This window comes from Ptychodera flava, unplaced genomic scaffold, assembly GCF_041260155.1.
Source record: "Ptychodera flava strain L36383 unplaced genomic scaffold, AS_Pfla_20210202 Scaffold_30__1_contigs__length_3116999_pilon, whole genome shotgun sequence".
Lineage (NCBI taxonomy): Eukaryota > Metazoa > Hemichordata > Enteropneusta > Ptychoderidae > Ptychodera > Ptychodera flava.
This window is the reverse complement of record NW_027248352.1, coordinates 2154493-2174433: the sequence shown is the minus strand read 5'-3', so window position 1 is coordinate 2174433 and position 19941 is coordinate 2154493. Positions and strand designations below refer to the sequence as shown.

Here is a 19941-nt window from a genome sequence, read left to right as displayed (position 1 = left end):
GAATTCAAAATTAAGATAAAAATCTTTCTTATTGCAAATGCTTTCAAATGAGTCCAAACACGCAGTAAATGGCATAAAATTTGGAAAAATTTGTGAGTCAAACAATCTGTCCCAGAAGTGCGCGCTCTACCTTAATGTCATAGATTATCTCTTTTTCACAATCACAGGCAAATTATTTCAACAGCTTTTCCTACAGTATCTGTGTCTGTATCATAGTGTTTTCAATACAAGTTAGACAGGACATGTCTGGTGAAGATATAGTTGTTACTTTTCAAAGTCAGACGAACACTTTGAGTGTGTGTCTAGAAATGCTTTTAATAGCCACTGTTATGCTGTGAAAGTGATATCTTTATTTGGTATAAAAGTATTTTTTCCAAAAAATCATACACAGACTTTGTGAAATTACATGTAAAGTTGTCAGTGGTCGCAAATGTACAGAAATTCAAGTTGCACTTTCCATGGTAATATTGACGGATGAAGGAATGTCTGTGATTTTACCCGGGAATACCTTGGATTCCTATCAAATATTGAGAGTTCATAATCCTACACACCTGCACTGATGATAAATATCTCCACATATCAAAGATATCACAGTTTTTGTTATCCTCTGAAAGACCACCGTATTTCTAAAAATACTTCATCAATTTATTTCTCCAGGACACAAAATGTAACTTCTATGAAGTAAATTTCATTATATTTTTCCTACACATTCTGGAGTACATGTAATCCTAATTATTATATGTAGTTACAACCCAGATAGATAGAAGCATAGTGTGTTGCCCTATATACAAGCACAGGCCCCACCCATGACTGTGATACAAAGACATAATGCTACAAACTTTTTCAGAAGAAATCTCTGGACCACAAATCCTCAGCTATGCTACAGTAATCAAAGTGACAATTAAAGCTGTAAAAATGCACCATATTCTGACATATCTCAAATCTGCTTCCATCTGATTTGTGAGATGTCCAACAGATATATTGTGATTTTCCGGAACCATATGTTCTAGAAAGCTTATTCTTTCCTTGCTGTACTATATAATAATTCTTCAATTCCTCAATTCACCAACAAAAAATTACAAACAAACAAACAAAAACAGCTTGTGGATATTCAAGTCTAAAAAATTTACTGAAATTAATATAGAGTTGTGTCAATATATCATTCAATTTCTTAAACCCCAAGTTGTATAGTACCTGTACAACATATTATGAGGCACCCTAGTGTCTAACACCTCTTAGTGATGAAATGAAAATACTGACTGGTATTCAATATCATTAGATGTAAATATATACATTATTCTCAAACATAACTCTTTTAAAGTGTTTTGTCAATCGCCATTGGTCAGTAAGTTGACTAGCATTGCTGTTGCACTGCAGTCGTAATTCACTTCAGGAAATCTGACATCAGTTGTAAAAAAAATTCACTTTCCATGCAGTAACATCCTGAATTGTTGCAGGTTGTCAGTTGTCAATGGCAACAACAGTTTTTCCACGTGAGTGTCCCTCCTCAACGTGAGTGAAAGCCAAGTCAGCATCAGCCATTGAAAATGTCTTCTCAACCACTGGTTTTATCTGGCGATGAAATAGACGTGAAATTTATGATATGAAATTTCATATTTCATAGTTGGCATCAATACAAGACAATTACTTAATCTTTTTATGAATAAGAGAAATATGTTTATGCCTCCTTACTGATATTGTGCAGTTTCTCGGTAAAACGACAAATGAGAATGCTGATGTTCAATATTGTCTGATTTTTCACTGGGAGAAATAAAAACGTTACGACTGCGCAATGAAGAAAATGCAGCAGCCACTCTTGATGTGAGACGTTCTTGGTGAGTTTCAATAAAAATAATAATAGTATATTTCTTCTCAATATGGTGACCAATTGGTCAAACTGCAAAGAATTACATTTCTGAAAAGTCTCACAAAGAACATATCATTCAAAAGAGCTTGACAAACAAAGTTAAACATCACAGATACAATGACTCCCTGGGACAGACTAAGAAGATAAATTTACAATACAACAACAATGTGATAGTTTAGAAAATGACAAAATTAATTGTTTTGGTGTCCACTGGTTGATGCCATCTGTTCCGATATCAATCATCTTAGAATAGCAATCAGCTCTAGATACAACCTTCGATTATCTCAGTCTATACATTAGACAAGCGACCTAGCGGCCGATATAGCTCCGCTGTGTTTATGTAGAGAATAACTATTTTTGACACATGTTGGTGAAGAAGGTGGAAATCTTTGATAGCTCATTTCAATGGCCAGAAAAAAGAGGCTAAAATAGCTGCAAAAGAGTTTTAAGAGAATAAAATTTTCTGACCAAAAATGGCAATAATTGTCCCCAAAAATAAAATTGCAGATTTCACCATAATTTCAGTATATCACATATTACAATAATCCCTTGGAACCTGTATACCAAATATCAAAGCTATCCACTTGCAGTTTTTGAGAAACAAATTTTTTTAACAGAAATGGCAAAAATTGCACCAAAACTGCAAAATTGCAGATTTCATCATAATGTCAAAACATCAAATTTAGTTAATCTGTAGGAACCTGCATATCGAATTTCAAAGCTATCAGACCAGTACTTTTTGAGAAACACATTTTTCGACCAAAAATGGCAAAAATACCGTCAATGACGCTGTACCTTCTGTAATGTGTGGCCAGGTCAGCTAATTGGTTGTTGGCATGGATTTGTTGGTAAATAGTTGATGATGTAGGGGCATGAGGTGGGATATGGACCCAAAGAACCCAAAAGATGATGAAATACATCAATCAAAAAAATTCTAAGCTACAGTATAAACTGCCTAAAGATAGTTCAATGTGGGAAAAAGTTAAATAAATCAGAAATAAGAATTCACAGTCCAAAATAGTAATGACGCACTTCCTTACTGACCTGAGTGCATGTGAAATACACAACCTGGCATCTGTAAATTAAATGTATACCAAGTGATCATTTTAAGTCACTTTTAACTGTTTTGAATGGATTTTCCAAAGAGTCCTGTGAAAATGATGAAAAACGCTTATCTGGTCTTGTGTTTGTATAACCTCATGGCTGATAATTGTCATAGTATTGAAAAAAAATGAAAGTGAAGAAATTACTGTTTTTAATAGGCATATTTTCCTTGAAATACATGACCGTGTAAAGAATATATGCTAAAAGTGTTTAAGAGTAAATTTCTTTTAAAAAATAATTTAATCTGTGACCAAAGGATTTTTATTCTGTGAGTTTACAAATTCAAACATTGCAATTTGTTCAATCATCTTGTGCAGTGCAAAATTTATAAAATGACTGAAAAAACAAAAAAATTGGCAGAATTACAGTCTTTGTGATGTAAAATTAACATCACGATAACTGTTAATCTGTTTGAAGTACTAATATACTATAATTTAAAAAAGAAAAGTTCATGCAGAAAGGGTAAAACATATTGCAGCAATGTAGTGTTAATTTTACTTTACATCAAAATATGCCTTTGCTGGATACCAAATATATAGGGCGAAATATTAAAATCAGCCATGTTCAGCAAAATCCACACAACAGCATTGATCCTTTTCTAATTTGATTTGATTTGCTCATGTTATCCTTGTATGACAGTCAGTACAATATGGAACTTGAACACAACACAGTGAATAAGTATGCTGTAAATGAAATGGTGTGGCTGCATCCACATGCAGCAATAGGAGTGCCTTTGTCTCTCACCCCTCATTTCCAACCTGTCCCATCCCTGAAAAAATAGTTTGGTCTTATATTTATAATGTTAATTTCTGTATTTGTTAAAATGTGCGCATCTCAAAAACTTTTGATCATAAACATTTTCATTGTTTTTTATAGCTGACCAGTCAGTTAACCTGTTTATATTGAATATTTGCGCATTTTTCGGCAGTATTTGACATTTTCTGAATACCTTCTTATTCAGTTTGTCATTTTCTAATAATTTAAATGCTCCATTGTGTGGTCAAGCTTTCCACAAGCATCAAATGTGGTACTTCATATAGGAGGGTCTGCCTCTAGAGGGCGGGCATCATGAATAGTGTTTGTTGGTTAATTCCTCCACGTAAACTTCTGATTGTACTGTAAACATTGAACATGGCCGACGTCCGATTTTCCTGTCTAAAACTTTCACTCATTTTCGTTCATATGACTCTGAAACTCCAGGAAACGATTGGAAGAAAGGGTTATCTTGAAATATTGAGGTACTCGCCGATATTTTGCAAAATTAAATGAGAAAAAATGCAAGGAAAATGCCGACAGCCTTACACAATGACAGTTTTCAGACTCGGAGGCATATGATCATCTCTGCAGATTATGCAACAGGCTAAGATCACTTGAGGCCATGAGGGGATATCTACGCAACTCAGTACCAAACACTAGCGCTCACAGAGTGAGCAAACACAAAGTGAGTACCCCTAACGTCAGCTCAGTAGTCTGTAATAGATTGTAGTCAACTAAGAAACCTTGGAGAAAGGCTTAACACTGTGGCTATGCCGCTAAGTCCCTTTTGATTTTTGTCATAGCTCAAAATCGTTCTCCCACACCTCAACCTGAGCCATGAACACCCCCACCAGTTTATGATATGACCATCACAATGGCATGACGTCAACGGATCTTGACAGACGGAAGTCTTGACAGACGGAAGTACTTGACAGCAGCATACTGGTTTTCAACTCTAATACCTTCTCTGTCTATAAATAGACACGAGAAGGTAAAAATTACCCAAAAATAACAAAATTGCAGATTTCATCATAATTTCAATAAATATCATTAAGTTCATCTGTAGGAACCTGTATACCAAATTGCAAAGCTATCAGATGAGTAGTTTTGGAAATACACATTTTTTGACCAAAATGGCAAAAATTGCCCCAAAAATACAAAATTACACATTTCATCAGAAATTCAATATATATTACTTAGTTCATCTATACAAACCTGTATACCAAATTTCAAAGCTATCAGACCAGTACTTTTTGAGAAATACATTTTTTGACCAAAAATGGCAAAAATTGCCTTAAAAATGCAAATTTGCATATTTCTGCACAATTTGAACAAATCTGAAATAGATCATCCCTAGGCACCTATGTACCAAATATCAAGATTTTAAAAGATTTTTTTACCAAAAACGACAAAAATTGCCTTGAAAATACAAATATGCAAATGTCACCATGATTTAGTTCCCCTAAGTAAACTGCACATCAAATTTCAAAGCAATCGGACGAGCGGTTTCAGAGAAGATGATTTTTTTACCAAAAACAGGAAAAATTGCCCCAAAAATACAATTATGCAAATTTCACCCCAATTTGAACAAACTTTACTGAGGTTACCTCTAGGAACCTCTATACCAAGTTTCAAATTAATCTGACTTGAAGTTTCAGAGAAGAAGATTTCTTGACCAAAAACAGGAAAAATTGCCCCAAAAATACAATTATGCAAATTTCACCACAATTTGAACAAACTTGAGTGAGGTCACTCCTATGAACCTCCATACCAAATTTCAAAGAAATCTGACGTGCGGTTTCAGAGAAGAAGACCATTGTTGACGGACGGACGGACGGACGGACGATGACGGACAATCAGCCTATCGGATAAGCTCCGCGTCTCTGACAGCGGAGCTAAAAACCTGAGATGCCTTGAAATCTGCATGACTGGATACATGTCACATGATAGAATATGTGTCATGTGACCAGATACATGTCAAATGATTCAGTGATCTTAAGCTTCAAACTCAGTATACTCACCTTGCCCTGTTCTACAAGCTCTGCGACTGTTTCCAAGACAACCCCACTGGGATTGAAGAAAGCCCATTTGAATGTACGGCCGTAGAGAATACGCTGTGCAATGCAGAGTATAACAAAATGGTGTTATTCAGGGATTATTGCAGAGTTTATGTTTGCAACAAAAAAGAAGTTAATGTCACATGAAGGGAAACACATTTCCCGATACACAAATTTATGCACTGTTAATTGTTATGCATATCATGGAACATGGAGGGCAGTGAACTATCTGAGACTCTTACTAACTCTCGCCAAAATATTTCACCAACCCAAGAACTAAAACAGATTCCAGTGAGATCTGGCCGGATCACGACACTAGATTTTGAGATGAATTTTTTATTGATGAACCAAAGATGATACAAGCAGCATTGCTGTGTACAATAAAAACATTGAGTTACCTGAGGCAGTACAATTCTGGCCAATCCTGTCAGAGATCTGATGGCACCCAGTAACAAACCAGACTGATCTGTGTACAGCATAATGGTTGGCATTATGGACGCCATCACTCCGCCTTTCTTCAGCAGATTCAGACTTCCTTGTTGAAAGCTTGGACCGAGAGTGTCGTACACAACATCAAACCTGTGTCAATGAATACAACATTTACTGATGTTATGGTAGTATTATGTCACAGATTGCCTTGCTTGCTGTCCGACTCTTTATATCTTTGTGTATGTATGAACTTTCAGTGAGCACGGAATGAACCATGACAAGTGATAAGACGATGAAAAAAGTTGCTTTGAAGAGGTGATCAGTGACTTCCCTTACCGAAAATTATTTCTACTGCAAATTTGCCGTAAGTTTGCTGCAAATATGCAGCAAGCATATAGCTTGCAGGAAGGAGTTGCAGAAGTTTGCAGCTAGCTGTGACCCTCCTGCAAACCCTTAAGTCAGTTTGCAGCAAATTTGCGATAAACGACTAAGTTGCTGCAAATTTGCGGCAACCAGGTTATTGCTGCAAATATGCAGCAACACATGATTGACATATTGCCCACTATTTCATTACCAGGGAGTACATGCTACACACTGAGTACTGTTGCACTTCGTGACCAGTCATATGTCAGCAACACAAAATTGATCTTTCATTTACATTTTATGTTCATTTATTTCATAACAGACAATCCACTTTTTAAATTATAATAACTGGTAATGCTAGATAATGGACAGTTTCAGTTAAGCTGGTGAAAGCATTGCATAGATATAAGAGTGCATCTATAGTATATACTGTAGTGACATAATGTAATAAAAGTACCCTTTGACAATCCGGTTGGGTAAATTATGGTTGGATCGAAAACTGAATTTTTAGGGAAACAAATTTTTAAAACAGGGACTTGTCTGTCTTGCAAGTTACACCCTGTATTTTCTGCGAATGATACCAAAATGCAAACAGTTTCGAACGAAATGTGCGTCTGATGATGGTCTGTAAGGACACGTCGTAGACTTTTGTTACTGCAAATCTGTACCTATAAATGTTTCCGCTACTACCTCCAAGCAGAGTAGTGGCTGTGCTCCAAGCTATATCCCATCAATATAGTATACGGTACTACAATGTACTGCAGCTTACACTCTGTGTCCCATCGATGCCGCTAACAAAATCTCGCCTTCTGATGACATGGGTCGAGGTAAAAGGCTTTTGTCCATGTTTTCAGCGTTAGCGTTATATTGCCGGGCACAAATTTGAGGTTTAGGATTTCAATCTATGCCGAGCCGCTGTACGAAAATTCAATGCGCTACTTCACTAACGTCCAACACGTCGACGTCCTGTGTATCAGCTGCGAGCAGCCGACATGTTTACACTCTCCGGTCACGGTTCATCAAGGTCAGTTCGCGCATTGATATTGATTCTTCGTGCTGAAAGAATTTGTACTCTCTTTTTAGTCTTTCTATGATAAAAATAACCATTTTGATTAAACTAATAAATTAGATGCTATATTAAGTATGAAATATAACGGATTGGTGCAGATGTAGAGTCAATTCCAGCGTTTAAAAATGGGACTACATTATCAATCGCGTAATGATTTATAGATCGCACTTCCGTTTATCGTCATGAGGCTTGATCGGCGCGAAGTTAGATTTTAGTACCATCGCCAGTGTCGGCTGCGTATTGTGATCAGGGAGTTATCTAGTGGACAATTTCGTGATCTTTCTATGGAATCGCCAGCCAAATGATATCACATAGTTGCAAAAACGTGTATACAGTACCAGGGACAGGCGGAGTTCTAAATTTGTGAACGCGAGCGGCAGTAATGATGCCGACTATATTTTCTGAGTACGGTATTTACACACAGCACGGAGAGACCTGCAACCAGGAATCGTCCAGCGTCTGCGAGCCGTTCACAAATGTAAGTCAATGTACCGTTGTTTGTACATCGCTATTAATGTTCCGTAATCGTTGTATTGCAATGTTTACCTAAAGATAGATTTTCGTTGAGTACTGGTTCATACTAGAATTCACTTTCGTTTCACAACGGTTAATTACTTACAGTAAGTGCTGAATTTTTACAGATTGTCGCCGTCGTGTATGTAAACAACATACGGCGAGTTGTCCGCTGTCAGACATTTTAATCATTATTAATTTAATTTCGATCATGAATATTTATGCATTTTCTGCTTCAATTTTTCAACTTTATTTTGTCTCATTTTCAAATAATTATCGATTTCTTTCATGAAATTTACAATGTTTGGTCAAACGGTAAAGACTTACACTCTTCCCTGAACGATTTATATTTTTCAGAATCCATTGCTGGTACACTAAAGGGACAAGAAATTCAGAGAACAGAAAGCCAAATCGCAGCCTTTGACAGTAATGTAAATGTTACATGAAACTTCTCAAGTCAAAAGAAAATCTTGACATGATCATGACACTTATGTGGCATGAAATGAACATGGCACATAAAATAAATTGTACCACAATTGAATTTAACCTTTTTTTTCTCTGTCGTTTTTTTAATTAATAATAACTTTATTTGCGCTGACCATTGTTTCTCGTGAAACTGGTATTTCAGAGCTTAGTTGGATAAAACACATCTTGTGCTGTCCACAGTCTGCCTTAGGATTTGTCAGGTTTTCATTCTTAACTGTGTCACTGACATTGGCCATGTCTACACAAGTGATTCTACAACTTCTGTGTACATACCTTAACTGAACTTATATTTTTGGAGAAGATAAAAATTTTGAAACTTGTGGTACAATACAAGAAATTTTTCTGTCACTTAATTGTGTTACTTCTTTGGTTTTCAGTATCTCTTGTCTATTATAATGTATTTAGTTTTCTTACTATAACTGAAATTGGTAAAAGTTTATTCCAGAGCTGACTGTTGTAGAATACCAACTTTAGAAGGAAATTTTGTATGGGTAATTTGCAGCATATTTTCAGTAACATTCAATTTAATTTGCCGTAAGTTTGCTGCAAGGATTGTGCCGCAAATTTGCTGCAAAGAGTTTGCAGCAACGTTGCGGCAGGGACTTTGCTGCATATTTGCAGCAAGTTCACAAGAAACCTAATTTGCATCTGAAAAATGAACCACCCGCATATTTGCGGCAAATAGTTTGCTGCAAATTTACTGCAAAGCTTGCGGCAAATTTGCAGTAACAGTTTGCGGGAGGCCTAAAATTTCGGTAAGGGTTATCTGTAGTGTCACATGAATGTCACCTAGTGAATCATTACTAAAATTGATGAGATAAATCTGGTAAAAAATGTTTTATTTTCTCATAGTAACCCATGAAGATACTCTGTGAGGGTCTCCACATTTTAAAACAAGGCGATCATCAGATATTTCATTTCAGTTACATGTATCATTGCTGGTATGAGATCACTGTGAGCTGGCACACGTAAGCATCTCCTTGGAGTTATGGATCACAGTTGACTTTTTAGTTACCTCTTTGAAATTTTAAGCTTATCAAAGTCATATTGTTTAAATCCTTGATTTCATTGGTATTTTATTTCAACATTTCAGTCTTTTAAACATTTCCACAAAGACTACAATAAGATCACTTTGCTGGTAAGACAACAGAATCTATTTTTATCTAATATTTTAATGGGATTAAAGGCCCAATAGCTGTATCTTTAACATTATTTTTGTGATTTTACTTCTAAACAAAAACAAGTTCGTGGGAATGTACTCACTGAGGGGTGTCTATACAAGTATAATAAACTGTCAACTGGGACTACATGTACAATTTTGAGCAAGATAAATAATAAACGTTTGCCCAAACATAAAACGGCGCCCTCATGCAAATAAAGAAACAACAGAGTAGTCCAATATAATGCATAGTGCTGAAAGTTTCCCACTGGGACATCATATGCTTTGTTTTCTTTGAAATATTACCAGTTTTTAAAACTGGCAGGAAATCAAAATAACGGTTGAAATTTAAATTTACTTGTCTAATTTTTCAGTAGTAGAAGACTACATCCTTGTAATTTGTAGAATTTAAAGAAAACCAGAGAAAATAGAAAGCCTTTTTCAGGTTGACAAATTTCAAGAGTTACAGCTACAGGGGCTTTACATTTATCAGGCTTTAAATTTATCAGCAGGCAGTACACTATATTGATGTGTGTTCATGACACTGTCAATGTTACTGAATGTAATCTGCACTGTGATCAATATGGATGGAAAACTTACTGTGATTGGCCAGCTAGTTTTGTTTCGTAGTTCTCTGTCTTGTAGTCGATGACCTCATCAGCTCCAAGGCTGGTTACCAAGGAAACACCATCAGTAGCACATGTTGTGGTCACATGACCTCCCCATGCCTTGACAAGCTGGATGGCAAAAGTTCCGATACCTCCAGTGCCGGCATGGATAAGCACTCTGTAATAAAATGACTTGGTTTTAGCATGGACCACATAACCACAAAGGAAATATCTTAGTGGCAGAAATGCCTCTTGTCATTTAATTTAGAGCTAGCCAGGGACATGTCTGCAAATATTACAATGAAATCAAATCACTGAACATGTTATCTATAGTATTTGTCTTGGATGTACAAAATTAGAAATACGGGTGAAAGGTATACTGTTACCTGTTCCAATTTTGCCAAAGTTACCATGGAAAGAGAAATCTAACCAATCACAGATTTTAAGCAGGTGGCCGTTTTAAAAACAGCACCCTCTTATGGGCACTTTGAATACCAAGAAACGCCCCTTTGACCATATATGAGCATATTTAGATTACAGGTGACTGTATACCTTTAACCCTTTTACACCACAATCATGTGGTATAACCCACTTGTTTTCAATGGCACAGTTGGACATCTACACAGGGAAATAGGGGTGAAAGGGTTCAAAACTTCAATATTCCGCATATTGGTGATATGTTTTGTTTTAATTTACCTTTCATTGTCAATAAACAAATAGATAAATAACAAATAAATAAAGAAGTTATAATACTAAACAGAAATACCCACGGATGGTAGCAGACTGTCCTAAATATATTGAATTATAACACATATTGAAGTGTAATACTGAAGGATGATCCACTTCTAAAGTATTGCCATCATTTTCAAGTGATAAACATGTTCTCATTTTGAATTGGTCACAACAATTCATTTATATTTTACCAGTTTGCAGTTATTCAACATTGGAAAGAATTGGCGTTGAACTCTCCAAACAAAGAAATCTTGTTTTCCATGTCAAAACTCATTTTGTCTACCATTACCTATTACTATACCGATATTCTTAGTAAAGTAAGGCGATGATAGAGAATGAAATGGAATAAAAACTTGACTGCAGACACACATTTCATGAATCATACTGACCTTTTATCCTGAGAACTCTCTGGTCCTAATTTACCAACACTGACCAAGGCACTCCATGTTGTCAAGGCAACGTAAGGAATGGATGCAGCCTCCACATGGCTGATGTTCTGTGGTTTCTTGGCAACCTCACTCTCCTTGGCAACAACATACTCTGCCATGGTCCCCTTAGTTTGCTTGAAATGAACAGCTGCCCACACCTGAAGTGGAGATAATGACAATAACCCCAATCAGTCTAATCCTTGGAATATTCTACTAATTTATGAGAATGTGAACATGGAATGTACATGGATTGTACGTGTATTGTCCTTGGATTATACATGAATTGTACATGGATTGTAAATGGATTATACATGGACTGTACATATATTGTACATGGATTGTACATGAATTACCTATAGAAAGAAGTGAAATCACAACATGAAATAAAATTTCCTAAAATTGCCAAAAGAATCTTCATACTAATAAGACATCTGTAAATGCAGATTGCTATCTTGATTCATTCTAAACAAATCATCTCATTGTCTCTGATCACATGGTGTCTTTCAAATGCAATATTTGCAACGAAATCTTCCACAGAGACTAAAACGAGATGCAGAGGGTCCCCTTTCACAAAGCTAGTACACTTGCTTACCTCATCACCAACTTTGAACTTCTTGACCCCTGACCCCACGGCTGCAACCACTCCTGAACAGTCTCTGCCGAGGATCATGGGAAACTCCTTGCCATCTCCAGAAGGAATCTGTTTTATTAGTAAGTAATATGAGTATTGTAATTTTATCAAATAAAGTAGAAACTATTGATTCGTAAACAGATACAGAAAGTTTTCATTATCATAACATTATTCTAAATGTAGAAAACTACATTACAACTTGATTTTTGAAATAGTCATTTTTTGAACAATTTCTGAGTATGATTTTGCCACCCATAAGCGAGTCATAAAAATCTTAGGTGGTAGACCATATTTTCAACATGGTCTATTTCTACAGTTAAAACAAATAAAATAACAAAATTAAAAGTTAAGTTTTAGGTTATACAGGAATTTCATAAAGGCAATGCTTAAAAAGATGAAAAGGTGTATGAGTTTGGCTAGTTTCTTGACAAACAGAACTTTTTGTCATAAAAGCTATTTCATTTGCACACAGTTACTCTACCCCCACCGTGATTTGCAAATTACAAGTATCTATCAGATAACTATCTCAAACTCCTGCTGTAGTAAAAAGTCTGCTTTTTACCCACAATGCATTTCAACAGTTTGACTCCTTAGCACAGCCAAAAGCTATTTAAGGTAGCAAGAATTGTATTTTGTTTGGTCATAGCATTGAAATAAAATAACTAAATTCCCATGACAAACCTTTGAGTTCCTTCTGATGACACCAAGCATCACTCTGCCATATCCACTTCTCATTCGGAGATCAATTGGATTGACTGACGCTGCCTTGACTTTGATGATGATGTCATCGGGACAGACCGCTTGAGGCTGTGGATGCTGGAGATCTATTTTCATGGATTCCTTGCCTCTGTAGTCAACGGCAACAACAGCTTTCATGGATTTGAGAGCAGATTGATAGCTGTGTAGTGCTGGTGTGTGAGCTTTGAGGTAGGCTGACTTGAATGTTGAATACAGAACAACGACCAGTAGGCCTAGGATGACAGGTTGACTAACTGAGAGAGTGTGACAGACAGACAGATAGATAGACAGATAGAGACAGATAGATCACAGAGAAACAAATAGACAGACAGACAGAGACAGATAGAGTACACAGAAAGAGACATATGGACAGACAGACAGATAGACAACAAACAGACAGGGAGAGTGGGTCACTAGTCAGTCAGTTGGTGCTATTGCTTTATCAAGATTCAAAACTAATAACAGGATGAGGTTTCTGATAAAAATGACGATAATGAATCCATAATGCTTTCAAAAGATTATAATGAATCTATATACATGTGCAGTGAAAAACATAACAGCATTGCCAAGTCTCGTCTGCAAGTGTAATATATTTGACTCCAATTGATCGACATAACCTTTCACAGAGACGTGATAGGTTGTAAGTATATTGTTGTAGGAAATATTATCTTGCCATATACACACATGGAAGTGAGTGCACCACTCAGTATCAACATTTGAATCTTGACATCATCTTGTCCATTTTCTACAATAAAGTTGAAGGGAAATCAATCAATACGCAAAGTCTACAGAGGCACATGCTGCTTACCTGACAAACCGAGGAAGTTGACTCCGTTGGAAAGGAAGAAATATGAAATCAAAAGCAGAAACAAAGCCACGATGGGTTTGGTCCAAGATGGCTGCACTCTCCACTCATAGGCTTGTACACCATATCCAAGGAAACTATCAATCGCTATGGCGAAAGAGATACAAATACACATTGTTATCAATGCAACATAACGCTATGGCAGCCACTCTACGACTGTGAAGTTATCAAAGTTCATTTCAAAGGTGAGAGTATTTACATTGACAATGACCAAAAGAGAGTTTTGGAAATGGATGAGTTCGTGTCTTCAAATTGACAAGATCAGCTTTACCGAGAGTTAACCCATTAATTATGCATTAATGCTGTCGGGGATCCGTAAGTTTTATTCGAGAGTACCTGGAAAACAGTGATTTTTCCCCTCAGGTCTATACCGCCCTCTAGACACTGTTAATACCATTAGCCTATAGTCTTGCTCTATCACTGTGTGAAATAAACATACCTTATGCTGACTCACCTATAGAATTATATACCTCCACCATTGATCCAACTCAAGATATACTGCCTTGCCCAATCTGTAAAATGATGCCCTCAACAAATACCCAATGATTTCTGTTTGAATCTTGGTATTTTGATTGTAAGACATGGTATGAATCCCAGAGTTGCAAATGTCTACTAATTTACTCTGGTATCTCTGTCCTATTCCCAGCTCAACTCTGCAATGGTTTAACTTACAATTTAACAGTGGGAACACAGTGGTCTGCAAAATTCCTTCATATTCCAGGATTCCTCGCTGGAAACTTCTCCTGGTCCGCATTCTGTTGTACCATTCCAGGACGTGGGGGTACTTTGCCATTGGGAAATTCATCAGCTTGTAGCGATGGATGTTGACAACCACTGCGATGTCAGCAATGCTGAAGATGTCTCTATCAATCCATTGATTATCACTCAGCCTTTCTTCTAACTGCTGAAGGGCACTGAAATAATTTTCATCTAAGTCAATATTTTCTGGCTGTATTTTATCACATAGGATGTCTCACCATAATACAGTGTTTATGTGATGACATTCGATATTCAATATATTAAACATGATGATGGAATTCTACACCACAGGATGCATACTCAATTGGCAGGGGTAAAGAAAAAAAATGTTTGTTGATATTTAGTCTAGATGAAAAAAAACATAGCAGAATGTCTCTTTTTGCAAAACGGACTTCAAAGTTTTTACCAAAATGTTGACTTCCCCTTGACCTGTACTGACCTCTTGACCTAAATCGACAAGTCTGGCTAACTTATGTTTGTCCCTAAGTAAAATTAAAATACTGCAAAATTCAAATTTGTTTAATTTGTTTTACCTCAATCCTAAAATTCAACATTTACTTGTTCATAACTTGATCAGGTATATCAATAAGTAAGATAATTGTCAACTATTTAAACACCTTCACAATTTCCTTGAAACCTTTGAACCGACTCGGACATAAATGTCCGATGACGTCATAGAGTACCAGGGGGTCAGGGTGCAAGGTTAAAACTGAGTACATGGAACATTACACTGTTCATGAACCCCCATATCCTAGTAAATAGGTCCACTCTTACATTGATAACAATGGGGTTGGGCCAAACCATAGCGGTGAAAGGGTTCAGCATTGATTAGACCATAGTATTATGTCACAATGATATGTGTACTCACCCATGTGTCATTTCTATCTTTTCCAGAATTATCTCCTGGGGGAACCCTTCCTTTTGGGACGTGTAAAACTCGAACAGATCCCTGTCGGCCAATTTCTGAGACAACTTCTGAAGACTTTCTTCATTCTTCGAACCAAGTTTCCCAAAAAGGAATTTGAATGTTAGATATTTTATTGGCCTCTGCACATCTGCGACTAGTTTTAGCCATTTCTTTGTTGACTCCCTCTCACTTCTGTGGAAAAAAAAAGATGAAAAATTTATAAGAAGAGGCTGTAAGTGCTCTTATAGTGTTTTCTTTGCCTGAGAAAGTTTATACAAAGATATATTGGCGTACAGATATGACAGCTGGTGTTAGTGACAGTCTGACAGCTAGAAAGGTCAGTTTGGTCTCCCTAAGTTCCCTGGTAATGTTCTAAGCTGCCTGGATCAATAATAAAAGCAGCCTAGTGGCCGATATAGCTTTGCTGTGATAGTTAAGTGGATGACAATGAGGGAAAAAATGACAAAAGTGTTTGAGATATTGAACTTGAACTGGGCAAAAATGATTTTGTTTAAATTATTGTAATAATAGCAAAACGTAGTAAATATGTAAATTTGGCAGTAATTATCAGCATATTAGGTTTGTTGTTGACATAGAAGCGAAGAATGGTGAAAAATGATTTGAATAAGCTAATATTGATGTCATAGGTGACTGAAAAAGTTTGGCACAGTGGTAGTAAAAATGAAAGAAGGCAATATTTGTAAAGCAAAAAGTTGTGTTTATTGCTGTAAAAATGAAAGTGAACATTGTTTTCTAAAGTAAAATGTGGAAACTTTTTACTCAAAGCATTTAACCTATATAAGAAATTTAGAAACTATAATTTTTTGACCAAAAAACAGCAAAATTTGCCTAAAAAAAATTCTGCAAATTTCACCACAATTTGAACAAATCTGATGGAGATCACCCCTAGGAACCTCAATACCAAGTTTTAAATCAATCCGACATGCGCTTTCAGAGAAGATGATTTTTTTACCAAAACAGGAAAAATTGCCCCAAAAATACAATTATGCAAATTTCACCACAATTTGAACAAACTTGACTAAGTTACCTCTAGGAACCTCTATACCAAGTTTCAAATTGATCTGACTTGAAGTTTCAGAGAAGAAGATTTCTTGACCAAAAACAGGAAAATCGCCCCAAAAATACAATTATGCAAATTTCACCACAATTTGAACAAACTTAAGTGAGGTCACTCCTATGAACCTCCATACCAAATTTCAAAGAAATCTAACTTGAGGTTTCAGAGAAAGAAGACCATTGTTGAAGGACGGACGGACGGACGGACGACGACGGACAATGAGCCTATCGGATAAGCTCCGCGTCTCTGACAGCGGAGCTAAAAAGCAGGATCATCAGGCCCCTTAAGCCAATGGTAAGAACATACCGGGTACTGGCGTAGTATACCGGAATACTAAGTCTTCCACACTGGGGAGGGTCCCTGCATGGAATAAACACGCTTGGCTAACAAAGTTGACCAACATGCTGCTCTATAATCCTTCTTTCCAATGCCATTTAAACTTTTCCATTCTTAAGTCAAACCTACAAATGCTGTATGTGTTCTCTCACACAAAACAGTTTGATGAACACAGAGTGCAGCCTCTTGGACAGATATTGGTAATTTCAAATTTTTACAGTATAATTTTGGTCCACCCCTAGTGGGTGCTTGTTTTAAAGTTTATGGAATAAAAAAAATTCATTTAGGTTTATGAAAATCGGATTTTCCTACCCAGTGTGAACACAGGAATAGCGGCCATTTGAATTTTAAGCATAGTAACAATATCTGGTCATTTATTTCTCATGCAAAATTTTGCAGACGGTGACCCCTAAATTTTATTCTTGTATTCAAGAGGGTTCAAACTTTCTTTCAGGAAAGTTTAACCAAAAGTTAAGTATTTTACTTTCAGGGAGCATACTACCTGAACAGATCCATTTCAATAATTACCCTGTTTTTGGCTGAAGAGGCGGATCAGGGAATTTCTCTTCCAGATATTCCATGATGTCGTTGGACTCTGTGACAGTGACGCCATCATGGATCAAAACAGGAACCAAACCTTTGGGATTAATCTGCACAAAGTCATCGGTACAATTCTCTCCCTTTTTCAGGTCAACGTGATGACTGACCCAGTCCAAACCTTTTTCCTCCAGGTAGATCCGTACCTTGAATTAAAGTCAAAAAAGAGAAAAAAACACAAACACATCAATAGCACACAGAAAAATGAGCAGTCTTACTTGACAGGATTTATTGATTAAAACAAAACTTACGCAGATTAAGATGTACTGTATTCAGACCCACTTCTGTGTCTGCAATTGAACAATCACAGGGGACCCAGAGATCGTGTTGTTGTTGTTGTTGTTTGTAATTGTATTGTTGTTTATATCAATACTAGTTGTGTCATTGTTGTTGTTGACCGATAAAATTCAATGAACATGTGCTATCGTTGTTGTTTGTATTGTTGTTTATGTTTATTAGTTGTGTTGTTGATGATTACAGCAATGCTTATTTTCATGCAAAACGGTAACCGAATGAAAAATAACACCTGGTGCTATGACTCTGACTTCGTAATATATATTAGCATTAATTTTGGAAACTGGTCTTGAAACTGAAAACTGAAATTGACACACAAAAATTACGTATAATTTGAGGGATTTGATGGATTATATCATTTAATGTAATATATAGATATATTTTTTTTGTCAGTTTTTTTCAGAGAACAGACAGAATGCCACCAAAATAAATTGTCCCTGATAAATTTAAACTGATAATGCTTTTTGCAGGTATCAATATACAACTATGTAAATTTAAATATGTAAATTAAGAGACTTGTATTGAATCGAAGGAAAATTTCGGGAAAAAGGGCTAAAGTAAACTAAAAAACCAGAATTGTCATGTTTTAGAAGACAAACGATGAGTATTAAATCTTTAATTTTTGACTTGAAATCATTTCACTTGAGATCATTTCCAATATTTCCTTCATGACAGTTTTTTTCACATCTGAATTTCGTTCACGTGTTTGCACCTAGAGCCGTAGAGAGCGTCCCGGAGCAACGGATCTTTCAGTTCGGTTCACAGTTCAAGGTTTCGTACGCTGTTGTACACAATACTGCTTAGTTGCATATATATACTGATGTCTGTTATTAGTAATATTATACATGTATTGCTGAGTCATCCGACACTTCATTTCAGAAAGATGTGGGTTACTTTTTCATGAATGCGAATTGCAGAATGTCACATGTTTTCAATAAAAAGTTGATGACTACATTCCAATTCACTTCAAGGAGAGGGACCTGTATTTCTACTTTACATAATGTTGAAATGAGAGAGAGAGAGAGAGAGAGAGAGAGAGAGAGAGAGAGAGAGAGAGATTTCCCCACAACCTTTCTCGGTAAATCCTTATGTCGTATCTTGTATTCTAGTTGAACCTTACCTTTTGTGAACAGTTTGATCCACTGAAGTGAAATAAGTGAAGTCCTTTGACTCCTCGGAAATGTTCGGCTGTGTCGATGATGACCATCTTGCTCAGGTAAGTCTAAGTTGGTAACCAAAAGTACGGCTTTATGAACCAAGTCCGCGAGAATTACACAAAAAGACACAAGCAAAGAGTGGAGCACGAAATCAGAGGACTGCACCGCGTACAAGTTCTACAACTTCCACAGTTTTTCACGCGTCCGTGCGTCCCTTCGCTTTGCAATACGTGTGTGTTAAATCAAATGCTACTGAATGGGTAGTACGTACGTGGCCTTTGCTCAATACATTCACAACCTTGGAGAACGTCACGCGTCTTTTCGATTGAATATATCCAGTTCGGCTGTCACTTGACCCCGCGACGGCTGTCTACCGTTACAGCGTTGTCGATATGTCGACAGGTGCACATGTGCATAAGACTTGGCTAAGTTTTGCGAGTAAGAAACTCCTTCCTTGATCTGTTGATGCAGGCAACTTATCCGCGTCAGCACTGCTGACTGCCATATATGAACCTGGAAATGCACAACAAACGGCTAGCAGTGAGCAGAGATCCGGTGCGATTGCGGATCTCCTGTAAACTGACCTGAATGATCCGTGTACATTGTACATTACGTCACGGTGATAAGTAAGGGGAGAACCATTTGATTTCTGGGGGTACCGGCGGATTTGGGAGGGGGGGGGGACATTGTCGGCAGGTGGAGGAGATAAAAAAAAACAATCCAGTAATGTTTTGAGAAAAAATATTAAATCAAAGGAAAATAAAGGTCACAAAATTTTGGAAATCTGACCCTCTGACTCTGTAGGTAAGCCGCCAAGGCGGCGGCCTAGCTGCAGTACAGTTGCTCGAGGTTTTGCCTGGGTATTTGGGTCGGACGATCTGGTTTTGCCGTCCGACCCAAATATCTAAAGCCTCGAGCAGCTACTGCAATACTGCAGCTACCTTCGTCCGAGCTAACATTTTCAAAATACATGATACATGAGAAAGTCCAATGTCTTCAATGTTGGAT

At 36.7% G+C, this 19941-nt stretch overlaps 1 protein-coding gene and 1 long non-coding RNA gene across 4 annotated transcripts; one reads left to right on the top strand and one right to left on the bottom strand.

Moving 5' to 3' along the window:
• Nucleotides 1-295: 295 nt before the first annotated feature.
• Nucleotides 296-19517, bottom strand: LOC139127290 (reticulon-4-interacting protein 1 homolog, mitochondrial-like). Of its 3 annotated transcripts, none has more exons than XM_070693205.1 (12): nucleotides 18897-19517; nucleotides 17414-17628; nucleotides 15433-15663; nucleotides 14478-14719; nucleotides 13749-13892; nucleotides 12884-13194; nucleotides 12164-12271; nucleotides 11533-11729; nucleotides 10404-10589; nucleotides 6183-6363; nucleotides 5749-5841; nucleotides 296-1572 (listed from the first exon to the last, which is right to left on the bottom strand). In XM_070693205.1, exons 1-12 carry the CDS (start codon nucleotides 18981-18983, stop codon nucleotides 1462-1464), a joined length of 2106 nt encoding a protein of 701 aa, XP_070549306.1. In that variant the 5' UTR covers nucleotides 18984-19517; the 3' UTR covers nucleotides 296-1461. The 3 variants fall into 3 exon arrangements, with proteins under 3 accessions (XP_070549306.1, XP_070549307.1, XP_070549308.1); XM_070693206.1 differs by having other exon boundaries at nucleotides 15433-15660; nucleotides 18897-19044; XM_070693207.1 differs by lacking the exon at nucleotides 12164-12271 and having other exon boundaries at nucleotides 18897-19458.
• LOC139127291 (uncharacterized) lies at nucleotides 7983-8704 on the top strand. The gene is made up of 2 exons (XR_011550969.1): nucleotides 7983-8123; nucleotides 8516-8704. It is a non-coding gene; the product is annotated as an uncharacterized lncRNA (long non-coding RNA).
• Nucleotides 19518-19941: the final 424 nt, after the last annotated feature.